Genomic DNA, 19,785 nt, shown 5'->3' on the forward strand with positions numbered 1-19,785 from the left:
GGCCCCAGCACTCACTCACCATCGCCTCCCGAAGCAGTTGCCTGCCTTGCCTGGGAGCATGCCTTGTCTTTAGTACTAAATGTTTTAATTATTCTGCATTCATCTACTAGTAAACACATTTTGGGACCTCTTCTCGAGTAATCACTGCAAAAGGAATAGCAGTTGCTATTACGCTGTAATTAAGTCCGTATTCACAGCGTCGATCAGATTGTTTTCAATTATCTCTTGTCAGCTGCTACTTAAATGGAGAGACTCCATATTTGCACAGCTACTTTTGCTGTTCTATCAGACAGATGGTCTTTTAGACTGAAGAAAAATGTCCAACAAAGACTTAGCAGGGGTGCTGTTCATCTCTCACTGCATGTGGAACTTGTTACTGACGTCTACCTGGAACATTCTCTTAATTAAACTATACAGAATCACCACATACTGTTCTGATAGACACACACATTCACATTACCGAGTAAATTACACCCTCCACTCAGCTTTACCTCTGTGACTTTGGAATCATGTACCATAGCAAATAACTGTGTGTAAAACTAACAACATAAATGTTTACTACACAGACGTTTGCAGTGGTTATGTCTCTGCCTCTTTAGGAAATTACACAGAGACAATTTCAAGCAGTCAGGTGCAATTTCTGCTATTTTTGTTTTTCTCTGCTCTGTTCAGAACAGTCCGGTTAATCCAATCTGCTTTCCATTTGGACTTAAGGATGGCGGTTTGAAAGAGAAAAGCCTTCTGTTCAAAGCGCCTCCCTTCAACAAATAAAAATGTGCATATTTATGGTTATATTTGTTTATCTTATTAGATCAAATAATGAGGCGATTTGCTTCAAGTGCGTCGTTAAACACTGGCTCTAGAGAATGAAATGGGATTGCTCTTGAGCTAATGTTTTGTTTCAGATATTGTATAGATAAGAAAATAAGACCCGTTTTTCTTTTTCTTTTTCTTTTTCATCTGTCTTACCTCCATTTAAGGAGTGAACTGGTGTTACTCATCAGTGTTGACAAGCTTCTTTACTAAATGAACTTAGGGATGAAAGCATGAAAAAGACTTTAAGCAGGATAGAGGGTGAGACAGTATGCAAATGCTTTGACGATCAAAGCCAACGCCTGCTGTGGAAGGCCAAAAACAGACATTATGCACCCCTGCTCTGCATTCATTTCTTTAGTCGTCTTCCTTTTCCCTCCGTCTTTCAAGCACTCCCTCGTTCGTTCTAACCTTTCCATTACTCTTTTCAGGTATTTTCCTTTTGTTGAATATCTAAAATGACAGCACATAAAACACCTTGGAACAGAAGCTCCCTAAGTGCTCATTAACGCCTCGTTAGCATAGCAAATGAACATCTCAAGAAAGGAGTGGGTCTGGGATGGGTGCTGAAGCTAAACAAATGAGTCAAAGGATCTTTTTTGTCTTTCTACTGAGCCATATCAGAAATATCTGAATCCATTTACTTCCAACTTCTTCTGGCACAACAGAGCTTAACCCTTTTTAACCACATCCACATTTAATTTAATTTTCATCAAGGCCACACAAAGAACGTTCAAACATCGGTGGCTATGACATTGTTTGCCTAGTCGCAACACCCCCAATGCCTTTCACATGCTTTTCTTCAGCAAGACATTACAATGTCAGCCTTGTAATTATCTCTCTTTACTTAGAGCAGCAGAAGCCACTGCTGTTGACTGACCATCACCTGTCCTTGACCGAGATATGTTGTGTAGTAAACAGTCAGTTTTTATTCAGTGTATTAATGTAAAACACAAACCCAGGATGTTGCTGCTTGTGTTGTGACACTGGGAGCTTCAAGAAAAACTTGGTGTTGAAACTAATATAATTGAAAGAGAGACAAAGGATATTTTTCACTTGTTTGATCTCATTTATTTCTGTATTAAATCATGGCTAAATGTTCTGCTACTAAAATCCCTGTGCTTTTTTTCTGCAGTCCATACAGAGCTCCATAAAAGTTGCTAACCTGATCTTAGTTGTCCATGTGCACACTATTGGCCATTACTAAAGACTACAGTAACTATAGTTACTGTAAACATGCAATAGTAGGACTGTATCTCACCTGTGCCCTCTTGCTCTGGTTGTGTCTACAACCATCGTATGAAAGTGTAACATTTGTTGTCTCTTTAGGATTCCTGCATCTTGGTCTTAGACTCATTTTACCCCTGACCAAAGAAAAATTGTGTGTCCTGCTTCCACAGATTCCTGTGCATTTGCTTACCTCCAGGCCCTCTTTGTACAGGTATCTGTATTTTGTGTTCATGACAAGCTGGACTCCTACTGAAATCCATATTAATGGCCAAGTACTGTAAGTTGATGCTAATGAGTTATACAGTCTATGGTCACACACCCACAAGAGGTCAACGCCTAAAACAAATCTTAAAAATGCTGTGCTCAAAACGTTTGTGTTTGGTATTTTTTGATCTGTATGTGTATTGTTCTTGTCAGCAGGGAATGTGTGTTCTATTCAACAATACTTGCTCTCTTTTTGTGCTCCTGCATTATCATTGTGTACTTCATGGTCCTTTTCAAATGGACCATTGAGGTATTCAGTTCTGGTTAAAGAGCTATTAATTCTGCGCACGCCTCTTTCTGCTTTTGGCTCTGTCAACAGCATTTCATTAGAATAGTTTCAGTAGTTTGTAGCTGTTGAATGGTTTCCTCTACCTTCAACTCCCAGTGGCAGGAGGTTGAGGTCCTTGAAGCCCTTTTTAAGAAAATTGCTGCTGACAGCAACAGCAGTATGTGTGGCTTCTGTGTTTTCCCTTTGTTCTTGTTGTTCTTTTTGATTTAGCCCTGGAAAAATGAATAACAGAGGATTATAAAGTGTTACTGTTGCATGTAGCTTTTTCTTTTTCCCTCTCCCCCTTGCTTTCCCTTGATTACGTCCTCAAGGAGGTTATGTATTCAATAGTGTTTGTTTGTCTGCTAGCAGGATTAGAAAAAACTGCAAGGTTGATATTTATGAAAGTTGGTGGTGAAGCGGAGCGTGGGTAAAGAAAATACCGATTAAATTTAGGTGTCTACAGTTCAGACAGAGCAGCTTTACCATTACTGGGTGTCTCTGTGTATTTATCAATTTAATGTTTAAACCTTTTTCCAATTTTTACTAACTGGATGCTTTTGGACTGACACATTTTTATAATCTTCACCAAAGTTGGCACAGATTATCTCCACACCAACCCCAGAATTTTTTTTTCCACAATGGATTTAAATTCAGTGTTAAAGTTCCCAAACTGTTTAGCATTTAAAATAGATCTGGAAAAACATTGACATTTCATTTGCAAACTGACCTCTGATAGAAGAGTTAACAGTTACCTTAGAAGACATCTACACACTCTGATTTCCTCTCTTGCATCCTTTTCTTTGCTCATTTTGTCTTTCCAGTTAATTTGAAGATTTACAACCTTCCCTTCTTCTTTCAGGCAGTACTATGAGATGCTGTACAACACTGCGGATGAGCTGCTGAACCTGGTGGTGGACCAGGGTGTCCGCTACACAGAGCTGGAGTACATCAATGCCCTTTCCTTACTCCATCGCAGTCAGACAGGAGTAGGTGATTTGAGCACTCAAAACACCCGGCTACAGAGGCTGAAGGAAATCATCTGTGAGCAGGCCGCCATTAAACAGGCCACCAAGGATAAGAAGATCACCACAGTGTAATGATAAAGCAAGGACGTGGCATTCAGAGGGAGATGACCATTGAAAGGGAACAGCGATGCATTTTTCAGTGCGATGAACTCTGGCATGTTTTTGTTTTTGTTTCTTTCAAATTTTTGTTGCACAAATACATGTGATGTGTTTTAGATTTGAGATTTTGGTTAAAAAAACACAAAAAGATGTTTGCTCTAGACACAAGATTGGGAAATTTGTTGATGGAAAGTGTGTCATCTACATTTCATACTTCCTAATGATGATGAAACACACTCTAGTCAAGTTTTGACAAATAGATATGGATTTTTTTTACTTATATGAGCTTATGTGAACTGACTGACTCTACATGGGAAGGGAGGTGACAACCTACATAACTGCAAGCCTTGCAAGTCCATTGGTCCATGTATCTATGTCACAAAGCAGCCTATAATGTCAATTTCCGCTATTTAAATCACATAATAAATGCAGCGCACACGCCCGGACTCTTAACAGTGCTTTGCTCACCATGACTACATCTCCAGATAAAGGGCGATTGTCTTGGACACTCACCCGAACTTAGTACCCATCTCATCTCATTTTCCTATTAGATCTAAACTGCTGCTCTCAATTACACCTCTTTCTCTCCTCTCCTGGCAGCCCCATGGGCCCACTGATTCTGTCTGCAATAACAGATGCCAGATTAGACTGTCTGAATGAGGCCACATCTTCCGCCTGCTGCCAATTTGGGTTGGTCCCCTATGATTTCCCTAGCTGACAATTGTATCATAGCTATGGTTGTTAAAAATCTGTTATCTTTTTTTTCCTCATAGTTCGTGCAGTAAAGTTGTGCGACTATTGTGGAAAGTTGTGAGTCAATTAACATATTATTTTGCAAATTGGACAAAGAGACCACAGTGGAATGACTCTGATTTTTTGTGCTAAGGCACATATGTGGCTGTACAAACCAAAACTATGCAATGCTGAATCTTTATTTTGCCATTCAAACTGCATGTGCTCAATCCTATAAAGTGAGCTAAACATATAAACTCGAGAGACGATCACAAATCATTCCCTTCCCCACAATCCTCCTTGTTTTTAGTTCATTAACTTGGGGGAGAAGTACTTAACAAGAGGGGGAGAGGGAAATGGGAGCCTTGTCAATACACTGGGCCCAGCGCTGGTCTCCCTGAAGCCCACAGAGCAATCCATCATAATGACACATAGGCTGGGATCGATGGGAAAACAACTGCGGAGCTGCTGAGTGGTTTGCCTACCACTCTGAAACGTACACTTGGTGTAAAATCTAAAATCTTCTCATTCATCTGTTCACTTCAGAGTTACTTTTATAATGTTATACATGGAAAACTTTATTTCAATGCTAAATGACTCTGTCAGGGCCGTGCCATTCACAGATGCTGTTAGACTACTATTATGCTGCACAAACATAGCCCATAGAATTCTGGAATAATGCTCTTATATATATGTGAAAACCACTCCTGTCCATTCTTTTTATCCCTGAATTACACTTGCAAAAAGGTTCTTTTACTGTTACCCATATCTCACCTGCTTTTCTTTGCAATTGATCTAAATTTCTGTTTAAAGAACTGATTTTATGTTTGGCATAGAAATGCATTGAATTCTGGCTTTAGTGGTTACCAGGCCTATTTCTTGATCTGGTTCTGAAGTGTCATAAATGCTCTGAAATGTATCTATTCTAAATGAAGCACTCACAATTTGACAGTGCATACACTAAAAAATAAATTCTTCAAATTCCAGTCTTTGTCTGTGTACGTTTCTTTCCTTACATGGTCGTAAAGGTCGCATTTTCCACTCTTAGATGTTCAGCTGCTAGGAGTTCATACACACATTGACCTTCTGCACGTGACAGCCTGTCACTGTTTTGAAGCAGTGAGGATGTTTCTGCCATGTATCACACAAGCTAGATGGATCCAACACACACACGAGGATTTACTTAAGCTGACAGGTGTGATGTGTTGTGTGACATGGCTTTAAGCACAGCGTGTCTTGAGTTTTTCTATATGATTCAAGATTCTTTATTTGTCATATTTGTGATAAGTAGTAGCAGATGACAGAAATCTATCAGCATGACTCTTTGGGTTTAAACAGTAAAAAAAGATTTAAACTTTACAAAAAAAAAAAGCCATTGGAAAAAAAAAAAAAAAACAGGCCATTTTCTCTGAATTCAGTCTTTGGCGGGCACTCTGGCCTTATATTTGACATCCATGCTGCACACTTGACAGACCATAACAGGCAAAGAGGCACAATTTTTGCTACATGTGTTTGTTTGTTTTTTTATTGTTAAGCTTCATATTTTTTGAGGGGGGGGGGGGGGGGGGTGTTTGATCTTTAAATTAGGCTGTTTTTTTTCTCTTGTACGCAAAAAGTATGAACGAGCAGACGTTAACGCTCGGTTGAAACTACAGGACCCATAATGCCATTCACTTCAAACTTGTCAGCGTTGCCTAGCAACGCCAGTGGACCTTTCATGTGAAAAACTAGCTAGCTAGAGTTCTTTTAAACTGTAAACGTCTTCCCTTTGACTGCTAACAAGTTAGTCTGTCGTCGAGTTTTTTCTTTTAATGAAATAATGAATGGAAAAACCGGCGAACAGTTTCCTTCCGCGTCGCTAAGCTCCTGCCCCCCAGGGTCCCCCAATGACGCTGCTTCAGCAGAGACCCCCACCTGCACTGAGCTGGAGGAAAACGGAGGGATGGAGGTAAGGCTAGGAGGCTATGTCAACTAGTAAAAACTTTTTTTTAAAGCAACATATAGTGTGAAACCTATTATATTCAATTATTGCAATTTTATGGTTTTCATAACAAAAATGTGGCTGAGCGTGTGTCATTGCGCCGAAGCAGAAACAAGTTCATTGCGCAGGTTGAATAAATCCTCGTGTTTCTGTCACTGTGCAACAGGTAAAGCAGATGTCCTTGTACAAGAGGTCTGGGAAAATAAAACAGCACAGCAAGGTCAAATAGTTGAATGCTTGGAATTTGTGGTAGCTGCATCAACAACGGAGCTAAGCAGAGTCTATTTGTGTGTGTCTGTGTGTGTGTGTGCTGCATGAATATGTGCGCTTTTGCTTTTAAGCTCTCAGGACTTGGTCCTGTTTTCAGTAGCCTCTTGTCAAATGCATGATGTTATCTTTACTTTTATGGCGCTCTGTAATTCTGTACCTGCTGGGTTCACTATTTTAATTAAAGCTTACTTACTTATTTATCTTATTTACAGAAGGATGGTGTTTTAACAGCTGAGATGATTTCAAATAGTATATTTCAACTCGGACGCTTTGGCACTGGGCTCCAGCACTCATTCTACATCCTTTCTCTGCCTGTGAGATACACATCTTAATTCATTCATCCATGTTACTGGCTGTTTAATGAAGACCGAGGCTTTAGTAATGGTTTGACACTGAGTCATGATCTTTTGCTGACAGTTATAAAATAAGAGCACACTTGATCATGACAATATAGCACAAGTTAGTTAAACTTAAGGGATATGAATCTGTCCAGCTAGGAATTATAAACCATTGTGAATCAGTTTCATCTCTGTTGGTGCAAATGAATGGGACAACAAGTGCACTGGAGAGGCCACAACTAGACTGTTACATGCCCAGTGTGAACCTGCTCTCATCTGTGAGGAGAACAAGGCGCCAGTGGTGGACCTGCCAGTGTTGTCTGGCAAAGTCCAGTTGAGCTGCATGGTGGTGGACTGAAAGCATGGGTCCCTCTAAAGGATGCTGGAACCTCATGTGATGTCTAACAGTTTGGTCAGAAACATGCACATGAGTAGCCCGCTGGAAGTAATTTTGTAAGGATCTGGCAGTGCACCTTCTTTTCTTTCTTGCACAAAGAAGCAAAAAACTGGTCCTCTTGCTGTGTTTAATCAGAATCAGAATCAGAATACTTTATTGATCCCTGGGGGAAATTATTTTTTTGTTACAGTGCTCCATATTATGTTTATGCCCTCCTTTTGCCCTGTCCAGCTCTCCTTGGGTAGTGGCCAGTCTCCGGGTTTCTCTTCTACACTTTTAAGTGCTGGGAGACACAGCAAATCTTTTCCTCCATCCTGGAGGAGCTTTGAAATATGAATGCACTGCAGATGTCTTATCCTAACACTCATGACAAGGACACTGGCAAACAGCAAAACTAGAGACAAATCATTCAGGAAGAATAAAGATGGAGTAATGGTCTGTGGCCACCATCTGCAAAATCATTCCCTTTTTGGGGATTGCCTCGTTGTTGCCTCTCCAGTGCACCTGTGGTCAATTTCATTTGCACCAAAGCAGCTGAAATAGATTTACAATGGTTTGTGCTCCCTAACTGTAAATACTGAACTTTAACTGACTTTGTGATACTTTGCATACTTTAATGATCAATCATCCCCTTAATTTTCCCTTAAATTAAGCAGCATAGTTTAATTTCAAGCCAAAATTAGGTTAAATTAATTTTGTATTCTTTGCTCTAGAGTCACAGTCTCAGCGACATATCTGTGCTGTGTAGTTATGTCCATCTTCAAAAGCTGGAACTGCCACACAACAAAATTCAAGGTGACTTTTTTCTTATGCCAATATTAACTTCCTGTTACACAGTGACATCATTCATAAAATGCCATACCATGATGTGATTAAAGCACATTTATTTGCATGTAAATATTTGCTGTCTTTGTTGTTTTTTTATCAATTTTCATAACTTTCCCCAACTCATAGATTTATCCTGCGTGAGCCACATGCCCTACCTTGTCGTGCTGGACGCTTCCTATAATGAAATCTCAAACTTCTTTGAATTCCAGCCACCCAAGAACCTAAAGGTAACACGGGTGGTCCTTGAGCTGACAGGATAAGACAACATTTGAGTGGTGGCTTGGGCTCCACTCTCAAGCACTATTCCCTCAAGATAGGGCTGGATTTCCATAGCCCATCTGTAGTCGGTTAGAATATGCTTACAAGGCATTTACTGCCCTTGAATGACAGTGAACTTTAGTAAATTATTTTCCATACTCTGTGGATTTAGTGGAAGGATTTCTTCACTAAGATGTCCTGAAACTTTTTTGACTTTTATTAACAGTATGCTGCTATTTTTAGGAGGTGAACTTCTCCCACAACCGTATGACTAAAATGAGGGATTTGTCAGCCTATGCATCGCTAACTAAACTGGTTCTAGACTGTATCCTCACTGCAAAACATTCTCTCTCAGACACATGCTCTGTGATGTATATATAAAAAAAAGATTTGTGAACTGCATATTTTTCCTGTTGTGTATTATTCTTAACATGCCTCTACTCAGACAACAGCTTTAGTGAGATCAGTGGTCTTGAGCAATGTTGCAGGCTCACCCATCTCAGCCTTGCACATAACAAGATCTCGAGGATCAGTGGCCTGGGTGGTTTGCCTCTCACACACCTCTGCCTTGTAGGTTCTTCTCTATATATAAAAGATGGAACTTCATATGTAGATATTTTATAAATATGCATTTTAAACTGAACTCTTGTGTTTTCCTTTGCTCTTTTGGCAGTACTTCTGTTTACATGTATGAGATTACCTGCTGTCGTGCACACATTGTTGCTAGTGTATATTTTACACATGTATGCTCCGTTTCACCTGTTTCTTTTTTCCTCTTTTCTCTCTCCCTATGTGTTCTCTTTATGTCTCTGTTTTTGGCCTCGCTTTTATATTCAGTAAAACCTTGGCCTCTTGTTCGAGAATCACCATATGGTCCAACAGCAGGCCCTTTCTCTCTCTCTAACTCTCTGCCTCTTTTTCTGCTTGCATGTGTGCACACGTGTCCTTTATCAGTGTTTCCTCATTGTCAGCAGCCCATCGGCCTGGCTGCGCCTGCCCCTCTCTGTAGATTTGCTTTGGGACCAGCTGCTGGTGTTTAGAGTGAGGCTGGACCAGTTTCAGCAGACACACACACACTCACACACTCAAGCAGACCCTGCCCATCCAGCATCCATCTCATCCCTTTACTGACCCCTCTTCCTCACATGCTGCCTCCCAAAACAGCATGGCATTGTCAGCCAGCCTGTTACGCAGCCCATCACAGCAGTGACCCAGAGCTTCAAGGGAGCAGCACAGTCACCCACCCCTGCTGACAGCAGCCCTCTGCCAGGCAACATGCTTGGCAAGAGTAGGCAGAGGTGTGGCCAGACGGCTAGATAACAACTTTTGTCAGTGGAATGGAGTGAGAATCAGACTGGGGACCCAGACAAGGGAGGTGTGCCCAGGTCTTGTTCTTCAGTTAGCTGGTGTGCTGGGCTATCGCCAGGCCAGCTGTTTAGCTGTCAGTCCTCACCTGTCAGAAGAGGCAGGCCTGCCGCTCAGCTCTGCGCTGATGGGAAAGAAAGTTCACGCACCCTTCAGAACAACCATGACCTCTCCTTAATATTTATTGGAGACAGTCACTGAGTTTATTTGAATAAGAACACTTGGACAGAGGCATATGAATGAACTTCATGTTATCATGTTTTTTTTCTTTTCCTTTCTATGAGCAGAGGGGGAACCATCTGGAGAAAATTGAAGGGTTAGAGCACCTGAAGAGCCTGCAGGTTCTCGATTTATCTCAGAATCGCATCACCAGTCTTTCAGGCCTCGAGAACCTCCATCTGCTAGGCTCCCTCAACCTGGAGAAAAACCTGGTATTGATCTGAGAGAGTCTTCAGAATTAAACGTGTGATGTGCATATATCAGCAATAGCATCACATGCTCATAGGCAGTTACTAATTCTTGAGCTTCATATTCAAAAACAAATAGACTTTTTAGATTCAATTCTAAGATGAAGTATCACAGACTCATTGTCTGATAAGATGTGTGATTGGTAGGCTGTTTAATGCTGTTTCCAGAATACATTTCAGTACTTTAAGCCATCATTACAGATTTTAATAAGATATAACAAAATCGGAAAATACCTTAATCATAGATAAGGTCAAGAATTTAACTTCATGGCTAAAAAGGCCTTTCAAAAGAAACTAATAGACTGTATGAACTGTCTGAGTAAACTTTTCACAGGTCAGTGAAATTCAAGAGTGCAAGCATATTCACGACCTTTTACTGTTGAGGGACCTCAGTTTGGTGGAAAACCCTGTGCAGGTAACTATACCCTTTACTTACAACAGGATTTTAACTATGAGATAATCTATTAAATGTGTTTAAATGTGCTGTTAATGACAGAGGTCTTCTTTCCTGTTTTTCTAAAGCTGTTTTGCCAGGCAACTTTGCTGACTGTATGTGCTTGTGTGAATGTAATTGGTAGGAGCAACCTGATTACAAGCTGGCAGTCATCTTCCTCCTTCAGCATCTGACTGTGCTGGACCGAGAGGCAGTCACTGTTGAAGAAAAGGTGTGAACAGACAAAACAGATAATACTGTTTGGTTCACTAAACTGTAAATACATGTTTAATCTATCGGAAGCTCTTTTTTTTGTCGCAATGAATAATACAAACCTAATGTATTCACCTAATGTTTTAAAGTCTGTGTGAACTGCTTCTGTGATTGTTAATTCTAATTCCCAGGTGTCGTCAGTAAACATGTATGACCCTCCTATGGATGTGGTGGCAGCCAGGGATCACATAACCCACCTAGTGTATCAGCTGATGCAGCCCCAGGTCCTTTATGAAAGGTTCACATTGACATTTATTTAATATCCTCAGCACTACATGGTCACCAGTTCGTGTAACATTAATAAGTTTATTAATTAACAATTATTACTGGCATACAAGCAAGAGCCTGTAGCATTTAGGAAGTGCACTACTAGCAAAGGTTTCAGAACAATCCAGAGATTATGATTAGCCACAATCAATACGTATCTTGTAAAATAAAATATCAAGAAAGTTGTTTGCTTGAGGAGCAATTTATCCGCAGTGCTCCTGTTTATCTACACTCTAAAAGAAAAAAAAAAAATCAAGTATCAGCACTTTTAGAAAAAATCGATCATCAGCAAATAAAAGCTGCAGCTACAGTCAATTTGCCATTCTCCTCTGTGCTTACCAGAAGGAGCACATCCATACTGCCCACGAGGCTTGCGTTTATATTGACTGTAGGAGTGACTCTTGCTTTGTGGCTTTTTATACTTAAGCAGTGCTCATTTTTGGAAGAGGGAGATAACTGGTTTTGAAGCTAAGAGCGGGCGTGTAAAATTAAAGTAAAAACCCTGAATGCTTCGTGTGTGTATGTCTGTCTCCAAGCAGTACACTTCCCAGTGCAGACTCTCCCTACCCCATGCTGGTGCTCACAGGTCCTCGAGGCTGTGGGAAGAGAGAGCTGACTCACAGACTGTGTCAAGAGTTCAACGAATACTTTGCTTATGGGTCAGTCTTAAAACGTCTGCACACATAGTAATAATTCATATGCTGAGCTCTCAGAGCTAGTGCCCATTAGTAGTGCTTGTTTTGTAATACATTTGAAATTGCAAAAATACTATGAATTAAACATCTGACGACACAGTGGGTCCTTTAACTTTATATGATCTACCAAAATATTTTATTCTTATATTATTGAGAGTCAACTGTCAAATACAGACTTCTATGGGTAGCTTTGGCTGAACTTCAGAACATTTTTTACACTGATATATTGAAGTGACTGAAGTTTCATGCAGAAGACATATTTCTGGCTCTCACTTTTAGTCACTTTGACAGTCTGAGACAGACTGAAAAGCCAGAGGTTTTGTCACAGCTCATTTTTCTGTTACTAGCTGACTTAACTATGCAACTGTTTCTCTAATTTGTTTTTGTCACTGCAGAATCTCTCACACCACAAGGGGGCCGTACTTCGGAGAAGAGAATGGACTTGATTACCATTTTGTCAGTGAGGAGGCGTTTCAGAGTATGATTCACACGGTGAGTTAGCTTGAAGTTATTTTGAGCTATTTCGAGTGTACTCGGAATAGTTTTATGTGCTTAGTGTTTTAAATCATACCCACAGCATAATTAAATCTTCTTGGACTTACTTTAGTGCTGAAGTCACATTCAAATTGACTTCTTTCATTGGCTTTAATGAGTTGAGTAAGTTGTGTTAATTAGTTTGATTTGGCTGAATGATTTTAGTTTAACTGGCTGACATTTTTGTGTAAAATAATTTAGTGGAAATGTTGGTTGAATGGAACATTTTTGAAAACGTATAATAGACATGTTAATTAAATTTTATTTCAGAATGTACTATTACAGCATCTCCTATAACTCAATTTAGGCTTACAAAAATGTGAAAGCTAATCAAAGGAAAGCCATCAATGAGTAGACACTGGTCAAAACTTTAAAACACCCTCAGGAGGGATCCACAAATGGCTCTCATTAAATACACAAGTTATAGTTCTCTTAGCCAGAGAAAAGTGGAGTCGTTGGGGTTTTGGGGCACATTTCTTTTCCATCTGTCTCTCTTGCCAAGCTCCCTGTTATGCAAGAGAGGTGGGGGATTATTTATAGAGGTCTGGGTCAGGTAGTGATTTACACAGGAAGCGCTTTGATGCTGATATTGATGCCTTTTGTCTTCTTGAACAGAGGTTAACTTTTCAGTCTGTTCCTCCCTCTATTTGATTTGTCCATTCTTCTCCTCCCACCAGTCTTCTTTTGCCAGCTATGTGGTTTATCTGGCCCTCCTTTTCTTGCTTGTTTTTGTCTTTTTTTTTTTACTTCTTTTACTCTTACTTCTCTTGTGTTAGTTCTCTCTTCAGTCCTCAAATGTGCTTTCTTGCAGCTTTACTGTCATACCTTCTTACAAAATTGACCCCAGTAATCATATTTTTAATTACTGTTTTGAGATGCTTTATTTAGGAAAGGGGACAAGTGAGACTTGATTTGGAAGAAGTGCTGTACATGTTATATAAGTCATATAACAGTGTTGTTGCTTAATGTAGCTTTAATATATGTATTTCATACTCTATGCAGCGCTGAAAGGTAAAGAGGACATTAACTTTTGAGTCCATTCTGTTTACTGCTAATGGCTGCACATGTGGTTGTTTATTTGACAGTTTGCTGCTTTTATTGCAGATTTTAAAAAGTCAGTGAATGTGACTTTAAATGTCATGCATTTAATTAGTCAACATAAGCATCATAAAATGAGTTAAAACATAGAAATAAGTAACCTCATATATAATTTATATTAGAGCCGGAACAATTTGTTTATCAGTTTTTCCAACCACTAAACAGTATCAATAAGGTCAGGTCATGTGTGAAAAGTAACAAAAAGATTTATTTATTTTTCCCTGCCAGGTCAGGGCAGGTTCAGTTCACAGGTGGAATAATGGCTACAGGTTGTTAACCCTGACAGAACATGCTGGGATTGTGCATGTATGTCAAATATGTCCCATTTTAGGAGCTCATAACTGTTGCAATAACGTGATGAATAGAGAGGCAATAAAATGTTCTCTCATTCTCTTCTCTTGCACTGGGAAATGTTCTTTCAGGGTAAGTTTATCCAGACCATCCAGTATGGGGGGCATAGTTACGGACTTACCAGAGATGCTGTAGAGGATGCGGCTAGAGAAGGATTGGCCTGTTGCGTGCATATGGAGCTGGAGGTATGTGAAAGGAAAGCTCATGTATAAGAGTGTTAAAAGCAGGATATCTGCAGGCATTTTGTCTCTTCTTTCAGGGTGTTTTCAGTCTAAAAAAGACCTACTTTGAGCCTCGATACATCCTGCTCATTCCCACCCAGGCTGAAAAGTACATAGGCCACCTTAAAGCCCGTGGACTCTACACCCATGCACAAATGGATGCAGCAGTGTCACGTATAGAGCTCTACGCCAACACCAACAGGCAACGTCCAGGATTCTTCGATAATGTTATTCCCTGTGGTACTATGTTTTTTTTATTGCTTTATGGGGGTTTTAATATTATCCAGTGGTTAATCAGATGTATTATAATAATTAGCTGTTGCAGTACAAAGTGTTCCAAATATTCACAATTAATTTTCAATGGGTATCAATTTGAAGCTATGATTCCAGTTAACTGATTCCCAGAGGAAATATTTAGATGTTTCTACATTTTCAGCCCATTTCAATACAGAAAATTTGAAGTTGAGTTTAGTTTGTTATGATCCCCATTAGTTACAGCAAAGCAGCAATCATTCTTCTCTGATACCACAAAAGACTTTACACTGTGACAATGCACCACCAATAGCCTTTGGTGTGATTGCTCTGTTCATCATTATAGTGTCTCACAAAGATTGAAAATGCCCTGGCTTACTGCAGTCCAGCTATCATTGATATAGCATTAGATGGATTAGCACACTCCACTAAAATCCATAAACTACACTTTCAATCCAATTACCACATGTATTAAAGGCACGTAACCGCAGAATAGCTGTGTTTATCATTCCCTCATGAAAGCATTCAGACATGTTAGGGGTGTTCTTAATGAGATGAACATACAGAGAGTGCGGGCACTCATCACTTTTATTCACTGCCAGCCTGCGCCTCATTACACTAAGGTCGTCGTCCCCTTATCTTTTGATCTATTACTGTTTGATGGGGAGATGCGTTGGCTCTGTTGAGCACCAGATTTCTTTGTGTGTGTGTGTATCTGTGTGCCTGTGTGTGTGTGTGAGTAGATGACTGGGAGGATGCCTACAAGACACTGAGGCAGGCAGTGAAGGAGTACCTGTTGCTAGAGGAGCAGGAGGAGGGAGAGAACAACAACAGAGCATCCCCTGACAACACCTCCACAGGTGTCTATGTGTTTGTTTATTAACATCATCATTAGCAGGTCCAAAGTGTCACAACACCAGTTTTGTAAAGCAACACAAAGGTAAAGTTTAGTTAATTAATTTGTGTCTTGGTTTTGTTTTGTTTGCTTGTTTTTTTTTTATTATTTAAAGGAGCACTCAACCAATTTGGCATGTGTTAATTAAGTTAATTTTCATTGGACAGGAAGTATTACTGAAAAACTGCAGGATAATAATATCATTGGTTGAGAAGAAGTTTTTTAAAGTCTGAAAATAATAATCCTGAAGCAATTAACCAGAAATTAACCTGTGTTAGAAATCAGAGGAATAAGGAATTTAAAAGATGTGAGGGGTCTCACACAGCGCTATTAATTTCAGTTGTTATTGTCATACTTTCCCTCAGGTTTATAAAGTATAATTGCTAAATCATGGAGTGTCCCCTAAAATACAAATGGGGTTATAAATTACAACATGGACAGGAAGTGAGTATATCAGAGAGACAGCTCAGGTTGAGTAGTTTGGAGACAAATTTAGAGAGGCAGGGTTGAGATGGTTTAGATAATGTCTAGAAGCTCTGTTTCATGCTGTTTAAAACTTCAGATATAGACAGTATCTGTTTCTTGTAGGTCATAATCCAGAAGAGAAGCCACTGTCGCCTGTGTCAATGTCAGGATCGACACTCGCATCACACTCAGCCAAAGCTTTGGACCCCTCTGATATCTCCTACAGATCATATTTTACCAAGATCCAAGACGAGCTCCAACCTCAGAAGAGCTCCACTGTGAGTTACAGGATGTCTAATGATAAATGTATTGATAATGAAGTCTACAAGTAAATTATTCTAATTTGTGAATATTATATTTGTTTCTTACATGTTTTTTTCTCCCCTCCTGCTCTGCTTTTTAATCGCTCCACCCACCAACTTTTCTGTGCCCTCTTTGCATCTCCGTTCTCCAGGAGCTAGCTTCCATCAGGAGGCGTGAGCAGCTGGTGAGGGAGGCTATAGTGGGGAAGAGTCCAGGGGTTTACAGCCAGCTCTTCAAAAGGTACAAACAAGCAGCATGCACTCCACTGCACTCCATTACTTAATATCAAGTGGGCACTTTGAGCTGGGCCAAATTGGTTTAATTGGACCACTTGTCCCAACTGTGCTTTGATGGTTTGTTTTGAGTCATTGTTTGACATTGAGGGTGAAGTGGCAGGTGCCCAAATAATTTGAATCTAACCGTTTGTTAACGTGATGGGTTCTTGTTAGAGGTGCACTCCACTCACTTCACTTGTCCTAAAGTACACCTGTTGCCAGATATGAATGATTGGCTGCATATTTTATTCATGCGGACTATTTAGCAAGGTAATGTGTGTGAACTTATGGTGGCGAAGAAAAACACTGAATCATTACTTACTTTTTGTTTTCCTCAGTTCTGCTCAACCAGCGGCGTCATCTGTGCATAATGATGATTCTGGTAACCTTTTTCATGAGGACAGTGGGTAAGTACAAGTGAGGCCAGATGTTACTGTATGAAAATAACAGATACAGTGATCTAAGTTAGATATGATTTCACTCGGCGCATGATCGGTAAATTCATAAAAATGGCTTATTGATTTATTTTGACGTGAGAGAAGCCAGAGGAAGTCTTACAGTTTTATTAAAAACAACCGTGAGCTAAAGATTAAGGAGCAGCAAACGGCCTTAGCGGCGGTACTCTTGACTCCCAAAGCCTGTTTTTACGACATTACTTGTGTTTTTTTATCCAGCTCAGTTTACAGGTTTAAGCCATGCTGGTAAAAATCTGAACACACATCCCACACACGCATAGACACACACACACAAATACACCCACTCATAAATTCTGATTTTATTGCCTCTGCTGCTATTTAACTCCCCTGTGTGTACACTTACACTCAATAAACCTGTGTACTGCGCAAATAAGTATTTAATCAGGTACCCCATAATATGTGTGATGTGCACGCAAATGGGAGCTATCAATTTAGTTCGTCCAAAAAAAAAGATGTCATTTAAGATACATGCATAGAAACCTGTGCTGTCAAAATTAATTTGTTCCCTTCGGGCCCTCGTCTTCAGAAGGCAGGTTTCATCAGACTTGTTGAAAATCTGCAAGTTCTGTCATCGCGGTGTGAGTAATACATGCCTCCAGTGTGTACAGTAGGCATTACTCACTCGCTCAGTAATTCTATGCAGGATTCCAGACATCTGTCTCCTTGTTGGCACTGCTCTTAATAGGGATGTGTCTTTACCTGTGTGTGCTTATTTCCCATGTTGTTATTGTGTAGTGACTGTGTAGTCTTGCGTATGCATTTGTATACATACACATTGTATAACTTCTAGGTAAATGGAAAATCTGTACCCGAGTACTTATTTTTGCATTATTGATATTACTGATGAATACTGTCAGTCTCTGCAGCAGTGGTTTGCATCACATTCTGCCTGGCTTTCTTTTTGAAGCTCTTCTACCCATTTCATTTGTGTCATTTCACTTTTTGTTTTATTATCTGTGTAACAACCATATGTTTGTGTTGTAGCCCCCATTACACCTGCCACTATGTGAACTTCCTTTCCACTGCTTGTCTGTCTCTGTGTTTTTGTCTTCCCTTCTTGTCCCTTTTTGCATTTGACAAACAGCTCGGATGATTCTCGTGCCAGCTCAGCTTTGTCAGTGCCCAGTTCAGCCGGCGCCTTCTCTGGCTTAGCAGAACCGCTACATGTCTCAGTCATGGGACATGCTTCGGAAACACTTCAAGGTTACTAAGTAGTATTTTTATCTGATGTGTTTATATGTCTGTATCTATTTATGTTCTATATGGAAAGAAATTATTTTTTATATTTATAGAAGCCAAGGAAGTGGTGGTTTAATATGAAAATGGTTTTGGGTAAAATCATTCATTATAGAGATTAAAAGGTTCCTTATGTGCTTTTTGTTATAAATGTGCTTTTTCATTAGATGTTCATATTAAATGTAGCTAACGTTTTGAATAAAGAGTTTTGAAAGCTAGGTGAGGGGCAGCCAATCAAAAGAAAGCAAGCTTAAAGAGACAAAAATAGAGCTGGAAATAATTGTGACAGGTTATAACAGGTTTGTTTACTGTCTGTGGGAAAAAAAGAAAATCTAATGATAAAATAATAAAGTTGGGTTGCTGAACTTCTAAAGATTGTTGATTGATTATTGATTTCAGACCACGTTCCATCCAGCCAAACACCTAATGACCCTCATCCAGGAGCAGATCAACTAGCTGCAGCTGTGTCCCCATGCTCTGATCGACGCCCAGGGTCCAACGTTAAGCCCATCCTGCCCCCAATCCCCACTGGGCGCAGGACACCTGCAGCACCTAGCCTATCTCCTTCACCCAGCCCCAAACCAGGAGTGGAAGAGGAAGGAAATGCAAACATGGAGGGATAGCTTTAAAGGGATTTTGATTTCTGGCACCTAAATGAAGTAATCCATCTTTGTAAGAGTAAGATTTTGTAAGCATTAGATTAAAGAATGAGAAGAAAAGGTTGAAGAATATGTGAAAGTACATAACTTAAAATACAAGCTTGTATTCTGACACTGTAAAAACCACAAAACCACGTTTGTTGCTTTTTTCAGTACACAGACGGGATATGTCGAAGCCAAACACTTTGAGTTAGATTAGCCTGTCAATCATGCTGCTGCCTGTTAAGATATTTAGATATACTTCATTGATTTATACTCAATATGTTGTTTATCATGAGTGATGATACAGATTACTATAAACATGGTGACATTATTATTACTACTGTTGATGACACATTATTCTTCAGACTCACGGATTGGAAAGCGTGTTTTTCATGCATGATAAATATGATGTTTGGATAAGAAGTAGTTCTTTTTGTCTTCTCGTGTGAACATTTATATATCCACAACAAAGATATTTGCTCATCTTTGAAAGTTTATATATACAAACTATGCTATAAATGCCATTTCTTGATATGATATTAATATTTTTGACAGTGTAATAGTAACATTTTATTTCCTAGTGTTCTGTAATCTCATCAAGTACAATTTGGCATCTCGATACTGATCTTTGTGTAGCGTGGAGCTCTTGTCATTGGATGATAAATATATCATTAATCTTCATCTCTTCTGATGGGATTATTTATCCGGCTGAAAATGCATTCATATGGAAGTTGTTGATAGATAATAAGCAATCCACCATCATAAACATGCTACTATATTTTCACAGTGTCTGTGTGTTGCACGCAGCCTTGCATGCGCCAACATGTTTGTGGGTTTGGCACAGTGTCTATTAGTGAGTCGTATTAAATAGAAATTGCCATTCGTCACAGATGTGTGCATTGCTTATTTAACTGGTCCCTCAGCCAGTCTTCTTGTAGGTAAATGTGGATTTGCACACACTCTATGCAGGTTTGGTCTCCTGGGTTATACATATGTGTGCAGCGTGTGGGCAGTGTGTGTACGCTCACACAC

At 39.7% G+C, this 19,785-nt stretch overlaps 2 protein-coding genes across 4 annotated transcripts in view; both read left to right on the plus strand.

Moving 5' to 3' along the window:
* Positions 1-5,420, plus strand: part of exoc4 (exocyst complex component 4) — a 133,180-nt gene extending 127,760 nt beyond the window's left edge. The window contains exon 20 of the mRNA XM_006780713.3: positions 3,438-5,420. Within this exon, the coding sequence (XP_006780776.2) occupies positions 3,438-3,675 (238 nt within the window). The 3' untranslated portion in view covers positions 3,676-5,420. The remainder of the gene's footprint in view (positions 1-3,437) is intronic.
* A 708-nt stretch (positions 5,421-6,128) lies between these two features.
* Positions 6,129-19,640, plus strand: lrguk (leucine-rich repeats and guanylate kinase domain containing). Of its 3 annotated transcripts, none has more exons than XM_006780714.2 (21): positions 6,129-6,382; positions 6,582-6,635; positions 6,898-6,999; positions 8,134-8,215; positions 8,375-8,475; positions 8,750-8,831; positions 8,952-9,076; positions 10,159-10,302; positions 10,673-10,753; positions 10,917-11,003; positions 11,176-11,282; positions 11,848-11,970; positions 12,402-12,498; positions 14,061-14,174; positions 14,249-14,450; positions 15,206-15,322; positions 15,946-16,100; positions 16,277-16,365; positions 16,739-16,807; positions 17,961-18,079; positions 18,512-19,640. In XM_006780714.2, the coding sequence occupies exons 1-21, from the start codon at positions 6,254-6,256 to the stop codon at positions 18,733-18,735; spliced, it is 2,403 nt and encodes an 800-aa protein (XP_006780777.2). In that variant the 5' UTR covers positions 6,129-6,253; the 3' UTR covers positions 18,736-19,640. The 3 variants fall into 3 exon arrangements, with proteins under 3 accessions (XP_006780777.2, XP_006780778.2, XP_006780779.2); XM_006780715.2 differs by having other exon boundaries at positions 11,851-11,970; XM_006780716.2 differs by lacking the exon at positions 6,582-6,635.
* The last annotated feature ends 145 nt before the right edge of the window (positions 19,641-19,785 follow it).

Source organism: Neolamprologus brichardi, chromosome 17 (genome assembly GCF_056152115.1).
Source record: "Neolamprologus brichardi isolate AB-2024 chromosome 17, ASM5615211v1, whole genome shotgun sequence".
Lineage (NCBI taxonomy): Eukaryota > Metazoa > Chordata > Actinopteri > Cichliformes > Cichlidae > Neolamprologus > Neolamprologus brichardi.